Source organism: Cicer arietinum, chromosome 4 (assembly GCF_000331145.2).
Source record: "Cicer arietinum cultivar CDC Frontier isolate Library 1 chromosome 4, Cicar.CDCFrontier_v2.0, whole genome shotgun sequence".
NCBI classification, from domain to species: Eukaryota; Viridiplantae; Streptophyta; class Magnoliopsida; order Fabales; family Fabaceae; genus Cicer; species Cicer arietinum.
Window position 1 is genome coordinate 15,600,703 of NC_021163.2, and position 11,580 is coordinate 15,612,282.

The 11,580-nt window shown below is 30.4% G+C and overlaps 1 protein-coding gene across 2 annotated transcripts in view; it reads left to right on the plus strand.

The window, feature by feature from the left end:
- LOC101512519 (uncharacterized) overlaps nt 1-4,968 on the plus strand; it is a 9,593-nt gene extending 4,625 nt beyond the window's left edge. For both annotated transcript variants that reach the window (XM_004496991.4, XM_004496992.4), the window contains exons 5-12: nt 572-632; nt 1,251-1,304; nt 1,550-1,706; nt 1,802-1,889; nt 2,453-2,562; nt 3,676-3,782; nt 4,226-4,336; nt 4,425-4,968. In XM_004496991.4, the coding sequence (XP_004497048.1) occupies nt 572-632; nt 1,251-1,304; nt 1,550-1,706; nt 1,802-1,889; nt 2,453-2,562; nt 3,676-3,782; nt 4,226-4,336; nt 4,425-4,541 (805 nt within the window). In that variant the 3' untranslated portion in view covers nt 4,542-4,968. The remainder of the gene's footprint in view (nt 1-571; nt 633-1,250; nt 1,305-1,549; nt 1,707-1,801; nt 1,890-2,452; nt 2,563-3,675; nt 3,783-4,225; nt 4,337-4,424) is intronic.
- Nucleotides 4,969-11,580: the final 6,612 nt, after the last annotated feature.

The following is an 11,580-nucleotide window of genomic DNA, read 5'->3' on the forward strand; positions in this document are numbered from 1 at the left end:
TGAACCCGGATCCATTTGGATAACTAGTATAACAAATTGTGTTTCAGGATCTATTAGTGGACTGTATTTGTTAAAGAATGAGATAATACAAACTATTATCGACTAACACTTAAATCAGTTAAAAGGCCCCAGCTTATTTTGATAAGATTTATAAAAAGTAATTGAAAAATTATCATGTACCATGTGAAATTTATAACTAGAGCACATATATTTTCTCAATGTTCTCTTGCTTTATTGATTATATGCTCGCGACTTCTTGTGAAGATATATCTTTCCAACATGCATCTAGCTGTATTGGCCACGAGGATATAAATATTAGTCAGTCATGGGTATACAAAGATACTAAAAAGTCATGACATTATACAAGTGCATCAGTTCTGCTTTTCAAGTTACCTTTGTATTTATTTTGTATAATTTGATTGACAGGGGCATCTATGGATCTTGTTATCTTGTCATATTTTTCTTTAAAGAAGCTCTTTTCTAACTGTGCAGTCGTGCTTCCCATGTTCCCAAGTGTGATTTTTGGGTAAGACTAATCACATCTAAACATGTTTCATGTTTTTTGTTGTAGATTTTATATGTCAACAAGGACAGCCGACCGACTTTGGATATCAAAAGTGACCTTGACTAAGGTAATATTATCCTCTTTTTTATTCTGAACGTCATGGTATCATGCTAAATATGTGGTTTTCACACACTAAGGTAATATTGTCCTTATTTATTATTACGAGTATTTTAGCAAACTGCACCTTTTTATTTGGACAGAAAACTCATTCTATTTTTTTCCTTAAAAAAGACATTTAACTAGGTGGGTATTAATTTACAATTTTTTGGGACCAAAATCTTTTAGTCTCCCTTTCCTACACTACAGTCATTCAAGGCTCTCGATTCACAAAAAGAATGGAAGGTATTCAATCCTGTCAAAACAAGATCTATTGAGAAATAATATCAATTAAGAAGCAAAGTTGTAACTGGACTTCAACTAAAAAAGGAAATGTGAGGAGATGTCACTTTATTTGTGTTTTGGTCTTCAAGTTCACAAGAAGAACAGGTCTCCGGTTTCTGGCAATGGTAGAGTGATAGTTTAAAACCAAGGAGGAATGTAAATAACAACTTTTTTCATTTGGACAAAAAACCCATTACTTTCTTTTTTTTAAAACGGCTTAATTTGCAGCCCACTCCCACCACATGCACACATTATAAATATTTGCATTTATTTATTGTGCTTTGTGCTAACTGTTTTAATCTAGGGGCTTCGTACTCGTGAAGAAGAAGATAGAGTTTCTAGTCATCTTTTGCTCAAGGTGGGTAGCAGGTCTGATAAAAAGAAGTAAATATTTTTATTTTTCTATTTATGTGCACTTACATGTTGACGCGGTTTTCTTCTTTCTATTTTCTCCTTTATAAGATTATGCATAAGAACATTGAAGATCCCATAAAATGACATTAGAAATATTTGGAAGCTAACCTTTAGTTTATTCCTTTCTTCATTTTTGTTTTAATATCTTATTTATTTTGGATTTTTGCTCCTTTCCCTGTTCTGTTCTAGGCTATTGCAAATGCATGCAAGGTTCCAGCAAACCCTGTTTCGGAGTTGAGTGAATCAGATGTATCTGATGAACGTGAACAGAAATTCAATGAAGATCAAGAATTAGAACAACTCATAAATGGTCAAATATGCTTTAAAATTTATCCATTTGGAAGTGGTATGGTTAAACCCTTGGTGAAGAAGCAATACCAATACAGTTACGATTCCCATTCTACTTTCTTACTGATAATTTTTTTTATCCATTGGTCTCAGAGATTTCCGCAGAAAGGAAAATAATACTGCCTGGTTCTTTCAATCCTTTACATGACGGGCATCTCAAGCTCATGGAAGTTGCAACTCGGTACATAAACTCATTTTATTTGCTAAAAGATGCTCAAATTTATAGGTTATTAAATTTATTAATGGCCACTCATAGAATGGAATCGCTCTTATTTTAATTTGTTGTTATTTTAATGTGCTTGTTTTAAATATGTGCTTTTCAAGAGGCAATTGTTCTCTTTCGGTCTTTGATAAGGAATCCCTGCAATCATAGCTGTGGGTAAAACTCTTTCGAAAAATGGTGACTCTGGGATTTGAACCCCTGATATAGTAAAGTTTTCCTGGGTTCACAGTTAATAATGAAGTAAAGAAATAATTTATCATTATCAAGTTGATAATAAAGTATTCCCTTTAAAAGTTATTGTTTTGTCAACGCTATGATATTCAAATATCTTACTAATTGGATATTGAGTGCAAACTGTACAATTTACATAATAATTGTAAATTAATTACTTTTTTGTCAAATTAATTTTGAAAATCTAACTAGGATCATTATCTATATGTACAAGGGTTTATTTTAATTTATTTTCATTTTATTGGTAATTTTGATTCATCGCTTCACATATTAAGAACACATCAATGCAGCATTTGTGGTGATGCGTATCCATGCTTTGAAATATCTGCAGTCAACGCAGACAAACCTCCACTGTCAGTGTCTCAGATCAAAGATCGCGTCAAGCAATTTGAAAACGTTGGTGAGGTTCTTTTTTGCTCTCCCAGGTTCAATACTAAAAAAGCATAGGCCCTAGCTTCTATGTGTACGACAAGTTTCTTAAATGTCATTTCCTATACTGTTTTTATAAAGAGAACTCTTCTTCCATTTTCATATTTAACAATCAGGTTTTGCCTTTCTGATTTACCATATACTATATAAGGCGGTGGCTAGGGTGCAAAAGCGAGTTAGGTCTCGTAAGGAATTTGTCCGTTGATCAAAGTAGTCCACATAATGTCATGTTAGACCACCAACATAATATACATTCTCTAGTTCTCTTACTCCCCACCGGTACAAAATTGCCATGGTTTCCTCCACCCTTGGCCATCGCCGCCAGCCACCGAGACAAACAAAATCCTTGAGAAACAAAGAAAATACATCATACACAAGAACACTACAACTTTAACCAAGAACACAACACAAAAAAACAAAAACAAAAAAACAAATCTTTCAACAATCAAAGAATTTATCTTCTGCCTCAACGCTCTTCTCCCCACTCTGCTTCATCCATGCCTGCTTCTGTCATCGGTGAGTTTGCAAGTTGGGAATGTGAATCTACGAGTTTGGGACCTTATGATTGAAGGGCGGGGGAGTTTTGATGGGTTGGGTTGCGATGAGCGTAGAATGTTGATCCATCTGATTCGGATTTATGATGCTCCGATCGGGTCCAGGTAGGCGGAAGGACGGTGGAAGTCAAGGCAGAGGAAGAAGATCAGGAACAGTGGGAAACCGGCAGTGAATGATGGACAGAGAGTTTGTGGTTGTGTGTTTTGGAAAATGAGAGAAGAAAAAAGATCTAGTGTATGCTTGACTATAATAACGTATTGTAGGATGTTTGGTTCAATGAATGAGAGACCTCATGCACCGTGCAATACCTAACTCGCTGGTGCACCCTAGCCCAAGCCATTATATAATTTGTAATGTGGTAGTATTTTTACATAGTGAATACTGAATGAAATTTCACATGTATTTGTTATCAATTTCACTGTTCTTTGATCCAGGTTCATAACACAAAATGATACTCAGACCTTAACTCTGATTTTTAGTACTTTTATAATTGTTTAAGTTGTAAATGCCTTCTCTACATCAATTGCAGGACAGACCGTAATTATATCCAATCAACCTTATTTTTATAAGAAGGCTGAACTTTTTCCGGGCAGTGCTTTTGTAATTGGTGCTGATACAGCAGTGAGACTTATTAATGTATGAAATCACTTATCGCTTTGATCAATTTTACATGAATTTCATAATTTCATGTTCTGCATGTTTCCAATACTTGACATTTTCCGAGGGATGTAATCTCAGCTTGTAAAGCAGCTCACTCCCTGGTTTCTGCTGGGCCTTTTTACTATTCCAAATGATTTTTCTTTTTTATGGACAGTGCTTTCGCTGCTTTGCTAAAGCACATTATTTATTCATTGTTATGTTCTTTCATTAAATATATTCTTATGTTGTCTTCTTATAACATAATTATGTTTATACGATATCCAGAAAGTAAAAAAGTAAAGGAAACATAAGAAAACCCACAGAAAGAAAAAGAAATGTCTCATTCTTTGATTCTCATTGATGTGAAATGACCTAATTAGTACCTGAAATTTGCAGTTTGTGTTTACTTTGTTATTAAATCATTCATGTTACTCATGCAGCCCAAATACTATGACGGGGACTACAACAAAATGATGAAGATACTTATTGGTTGTAAAGAAATAGGATGTACTTTCCTTGTGGGTGGTCGGAATGTAGATGGTGCATTTAAGGTAGTAATGCATAACAAAAGAGCAATTCTAATTTTTCTATTCATATTTTCAATTTCAATGTTAATGAGGTCATTGTGTGGTGCTACAGGTTCTTGGCGATTTGAATGTTCCAGAGGAACTAAAAGACATGTTCGTCTCCATTCCAGCCGAACAGTTCCGCATGGATATATCTTCTACAGAGATAAGGAAAAAAAGTGGGATGTAAATATTTTCATGGCTGAAGGTCAATATATTATAGACTAGGGTGAGATGACTTCCTTCCATGAAGCACAAATTCGCATTATAAAATTGGCAAGCAAGATCGTCTGCAGTTTGATATAAAATGCTAGAGGTACAGTTTTCTGATCCAACGTTTTATGTTCATCCAATCCAACTATCTTTTTCATTTCTTAAAGAGGAGGCATGTGTGTGTTGGATACGTATTGAATACTCATACACAGATATTAGGGTGTGCACGTTCTTCATTTTTAGTAGATTAAGATTACGATGTATTTTAAATTTTAAGTTAAAATGTGGCAATTGAATTAAATGTGCATTACTATTGCAACACTTCTGTACACTTGGTTATCGGGTGGATCTTAAAAGGCACCCATTGTTACACAATGAAACAGTTTTTCAATTGAAGTTAACAACTTTGCCTTGTACAGTAGTAAAACCCTGTACCATTTTGACTAGAACTAAAAAGAAAAATTCCCTATCCAGCTTCATAGCAGTGGCTGATGATGATGCTGACAGTGTGATTAATATACAACGGTCAACCCCCACAGCCTCCGCCACAGCCTGCTCCACACGCTGCAGCAGCGCATGCAGAACCATTGGCATAGTTGGTTGTGGTGTTGGAGGCTTTGGTTGATTCTTTGGAAACTCCATCTGCACAGAAGAAGATAATAGCAGCAAAAAGAAATAGGATCACTAATGCTGCCCATAACATAAAAACTACACTTGCAAACTCTTCTACCCAGTTGCCACTACCACCTTGGTGTCTTGTCAGCCCTATCTCTTTCCATTGCCTCGCCATTTATGCTACGCAAGGCTCCTCTGACTGTATATTTGTCTCTGTAAACTGTGTGGAAGTGGTAGAACCAAAGACAAGAGGGATGCTACAACAAATATGTTGTCCTTTGAGGGTCACCAAAAGCTCTTGGAAATTGTGGCTCAAGCCTCAAGCTGATATATGAGGAAAAAGAATGTGAATAAAGGGGAAGAAGTGGTGTGATTAAACTTTATTATCCACTTAAATTTTAATGTCTGCCTTTTTTTGGCGGAAAATTCTAAAGCACGTGTGAACCAAATGACGTGTGCGTGTGGTTGCCGGCTGCACGAGTCTAGAATTGTAAATGAAGGAACTTAGTCCAAATCTTATCCTAACTATACTGCCAGATAAGGAAGCGAGACACTTAAAAAATTGACCTATAAGACTATAGTAACCATGGCTATTGAATTCGGTGGATTTCTAAGAGCTACATATTTTAATAAATTATATTAAATTAGTATTTGAATTATCAAAATGTCAGTCAATTTTATCTCTATTGTTATAATAATCATAAACTATTTTGGTTATAAATTATATTTTTTAGGAATTTTTATGATAGTAAATTGTATTTTTCAAGAATTATTTTTATAAATTATATTTTTTAGGGATTTTTATGGTAGTAAATTGTATTTTTTAAGAATTATTTTGATGATTTGAAGAATAGTTTGAGTTTTTTGTTGAGTAAGACATTAAAATAACGTCCTATATTTTGAGGGACTAAAATATTCTCTGTTTTTTATTTTTTAAATTTTATATTAATTTTATCAATTAATAATGATGTAAGATATTTTATGATGTAAATAATTATCTAATTTTTAGAAACAATGAAAATGTTAACACATTTTTATTATTTTTAAAAATGTATCTTTATTAATTAACGTTTCATCTTTTTTCTATGACAATGTTTTATTAAAGAGTTTTTCATTAAAATAAAAAGAATATATATTTAAAAAAATAAAAATACAATGTTTTCACAAAGTAAATAGACCATTATTTTAGAAAATAATGGGCTTGTTTGTTTTTATAATATTATTAGTTTAAATAGTTTATATTAAAATATCATTTAAGTGTTTCATCTATTTTTTTACAATATTTTTTAGATAATAAAATTTTAAAAAATAATTAAAATAAAAAATTATTTTGAAAAGTTTTTTATAAAAATTGTCTTTAAAAGATATTTTTTTAATAAAAAAATGTGATTTTTATGATGTTAAAATATTTAATATTTAATATTAAATATCAAAATTACTTTTTAAAATCAATAACAAATGAATCTAAAATAACATTCATTATTTTTTAGTAAATACTTATAAAAACCATTTTTAAAATTGGAAAGTATAATTGAAAAATCATGCGTAGTCTTTTGGTACATGTTTGTTTCCACGTTTAAATGCAAGTAAACGTACATTGAAACTAAATCAACAAATATTTGCTACTAGCTTCTCAGATAACGTGGCTTTGGGATGAGAGCTCAACCATGGAAAGGCCTATCAAAACATAAGCTTATAAACATGGAGTGAAAAGTTAGGCTTACCTAAAGGACATGAACTCATGCGAGTTCCAACTCTGCATCTACCTTATCCCCCCCAAACCCTAAAACAAACCAACTTTACCGCTTTTCATTTATTTATTTCTGACCATTTCACTTTTTACTATCATCTCAAAGGTTCCGGGTCGGGAATCACCCTCTCACCCCTATTGAGTTTATTCGAAAAAAAAAAAAAGAAATCAATTCCGACAAACTTGAGTCAAAATACATTAATGTACAAAGTTTGTCAAAATATATCAATGTATTTATAAAGTTGAACTTAGTTTATTGGAATTCATCAATGTTTAAGAAAACTTAATTCAAGTTTGTTGGTATTGATATATGTTCTGACAACCTCATCAATAAGTTTTTTGATAAAAAAAATCTATTTCAATAAAGTTGAGTTAAGTTTGTGGGAACTATTGAAAAATCCGCCAAACATTTGTGCGTTTTGAAAATGTTTGTGGTGAAATAGATAAAAATAAATGATTTTTATGCTTATAAGGAAGAGAAAAACTGAAAGTTTAAGTTAATTGTAAGTGTAAGGGTATTGTAGGGGTAAGAAGTAACTTTTTCGACAAATAAACTTTGTAAGTCAAACAATTTTCTTTTAGGTTTTATATAAAAGTTTATAAGATAAATGAAGAGGAGACCTATGAAGGGGAGGAAGAAAAATAAAAAAATTCACCTTATTTAAAAGAGTATTTTTTGAAAGGATGAAAGTAAAATATTTATGACTAGTATTTTTAAAAAATTTATTCAAAACATATCAATTCTCCCTCAATGTACTATTTGAATTCCCTGAATAAAAACATTCATGCAATAAGGAGGATTACTCCCACTTTTCCTTTCTTCTCCTCCTTCCATTATCTTCAAAGTCTTCCTTTTCCCTCTAAATTTTTAAACACAACCATAAAATTATGATTACTTTGATTTTGAAAAAAATAAAACATTTTCAAAAGCATTAGGTTGCTGCTGTTTAATTTTTTTTTAAATTGAATTTTTATATTTGTAATGAGAAGCTTATCACAGTGCTTCTGAAAAAGGTTGTAATTATAACAATCTTTGAAAATAAAAAGTGATTATTATAATTTTCAATCTGTTTACATAGAAACTATAATTAATTATTTTTACCAATATAAAATTACTCTTTTTTAAAAAGTAAAAACACTGGCCTTAAAATTGAAAAAATGTGAAAATTAAACCCTTTTCAATTGTTCTACTGGCGAAGGATTTAAGTACTTTACATAAATCATAGCCACCACCAAATCTCATTTATAATAATATCATTTTACTCCGTAGATAAGATTAGGGCCAATTCAACACATTATGACGTCTAAAGTAAGATTATCCGATAAAGTCTTTTTAATGTTAATAAATAAATTATTAATATTTTATTTAAAATTTATCTTTTTTTTTATGTAAAATCATTTATCAATTTATTGTAATCGATTTTATTTAACAATTTTTTCTGATTTGTTCTTATATTTTAAAAAACGTTCAAGTTTAATGCAATTTTTTTTTTTAATTTTTCATTATCCAAATAATTTTAATTTCTCAACATTAAATAGAAAACAAAAAAATATCTGCATACAATTTAAATTGTTTAAATCTACTTTGAAATGAAGGAATTGATATAGTGAAAAACAATGTCTTTAATATCAAATTATGTTTTTTAGTGAAAAATAATACGTTTAATATCCTTCCAAATGTACACTATTCTCGTCATAAATAATTGTATAATCATATGATTTTAATTGATTACAATCAACACAAATATCAATTATTATATCAAAAATTGCAAATTAAATTTTTTTTGGAGGCTCTTTTTTTATTCATGTGTATAGTTGTGAGAGGTTTAAAGAGTTTTTATAATATATTATTGGGTCTCCCGTATAAAAATTAAAATAAAAAATTATTTTTTGGTCAAACTTAAAGAATGGGCTTTACTTTGATAAAGATCAAAATTACAAAAAAAAAAAAAAAAGCTAGTGATTTCAAAGGTTAACCAATTTCAATCAAGAACGAATCGTTATAAAAATTTAAATTTAAATTCTAACCAGAATAACTGTGTTGAGACAAAACCTCTCTCAAATGTTTTAATGATAACAAAATTGTTTTAATGATTCTAATTATATGTTTTATCTAATCTGTGCTCTTGAGTGTATCAAATTTAGAAAACACGTTCTCTACCTCTTTGATCAAATAAAGTGTATTTTACACATTTTAACATATCCTCTACGTTATAGGATAAACAAGTGGAAGATGAAATTGTAACCTCTAAGACAGAGGACAAACAATATTGAAGAGATGATGAATGTACGTCATAAATTAAAAGAAGATGAATATTTGTCAGAAGACAAAACAATGCTAAAGTATAAGGATAATTTTATGACCTCTATGTCAGAGGATAATCAAAACAGAAAAGAGGATGAACATACGACATTAGAGGATGAACAAAGCAGAAAAGAAGATGAACTCATGTAAAATATTCATCCTCGCACGTGGAAAAAATCCAAAAGTACCATAATACGAAAAAGTGTTGTCCCTGACGAGAAAAGCAAGACTCTACAGTTCTTGGGAAATGAGAAAGTCAAAAGTACAAGTCATGTCCTAATTTATGGAAGCTATATCCTCTTATCAGAGGATGAACGATAAGAGGATGAACTTTTGGTTTTATTCATCCTGGAATGTCCAAAAGTAACAAAGTATGAAAATGTGTTGCACTTTACAAGAAAAGTATGACCCTACATTTCTTGGAAAAGAAAAAAGACAAAAATGCAACTCATATCCAAACTTCTAGGAAGATTAAACCTTCTATCTGAAGATGGACTGCAAACTCATCCTCCTAAGCTCATATATTTCAAGGGCAACTGAATGACACTTTTGTATCAATGACCTTGGACATTTGATCAAGTCTCCAATGATCATCTAGCTCCTTTTCTTCATGGATAGAGGTTCATAAACTCTATAAAAGGAAGTGAACTCTTCATCATAAAGAACAACAACTACTTATACATAGAAAATTTCTCAAAGCTAAGAAGATCATTCCATTCATCTCTTTACACTTTCTACATCCTAAACTATATCTTTTAGAATATCCTCTTAGAAAGTTATTGTAAAGAGAAAAATGATACAATCATCACAAATCATTTTTATGTATATTCCAAGTTATTATACACTTGGTAATATTTGTAATCTGAAAGAAACGAAATTGTAAGTCTAATGAGGCTAAAAATATACATAGTGAAAAAGAACTCCGTACAAGGACAAACCATTTGAGCCATAGTGAAAAACTCACAAGTTTGTGAGGACTAGATGTGGCCTACATTGCGTGAACCAGTATAAATTTGGGTGTGTGATTTTTCTATACTCTATCCTCTTTATTTATTTAACAATCACTTAAAGTTTCAAATTTTTATTCTCTCACTTTTATCCTCTCATAGAGGATACAACGTTAATTTTTTTTTTTAAAACTACAATATCCCTCTTCAACTCCGCTTCTAGTGATATTTTAGCTATTTCAAATTGTTGATTAGATTTTATTTTTCTTTTGACTAAACTTTAAATTATTAGAATCTCGTTCTGTTATAAATTAAAAAATAAAAAAATGAACTAGATATGATGAAAAGAATAACTAAAATGAGAGGGTAAAATAGTGTATAATTTTAAGACACATCTAGATTTGATTGAAAATGTCACTTTTTTACGCCATTAATGTTGGAAAATTAAACTATTTTTCTCTCTTCCACTTTCATGCTCCTTTTTTCTTCTTCTTTCTTTTTAATAAACAAGGATTTAGTAACATTGCGTCAAAAATATTTTTGGTATTATTAATCATTGATATTCTTTTTTAGGCATGACAACGGAACATGTGTAGGTATTACTTTCCCCATCTCCACACCCGATTAGTTGGAAAAAAATTCGTACCGATCTCTATTTTTTATCGGATGTGAAATTTAGATTTCCATCTTCGTCTGCAATGGAGTTTGGATTTTTTTGTCTGCATCCAACCCACACCCATTCATATATATAAAATAATAAATTTAAAAGTCATATTAATTATAATTAATATAATAAATTAAAAAAATTTAAAGTTGTATTTTCTACAAAGAGAAAATTATAATTTTTAATATTAAAAAAATATTAAATATATACATGTATATAAAATTTAAAAATGACAATTATATTACTAGTTGATCGAATTTGAGTGGGTATGCTAGGTAAATATAACACACTAAACCTGCCATCGAATTTTAATTTCGAAGAAAATTTATACCTACATTTAATCAAAATATATTTTCTCTATCCAAATCAAAACAAATTTAAATGGACCCATAAATGTGGATTTTACCATCATCCTAAGTATCCCCAACTAAGCAATGGCTAAACAGAAGTGAAAAAGAGTCCAACTTGGCGAGACTCAACTTTCCTTTATATACTAATGCTTCAACAAAAAAAAAAATTATGGCATGAGAAAATGTCACATAACACGAGACATTAACCAACATCGAAGATTAGAAACACTCCATCCGAAATGATTTATACATAAAAGTTGACTAAATCACACATAAAAAACTATAAATAATCACATAATCTCATTAAAAACAAAATTCTATTATCTAAATTATCTTCGAACAACCTAGACTAGATACAATCGGTAGTTGCAACAACATTGGGATA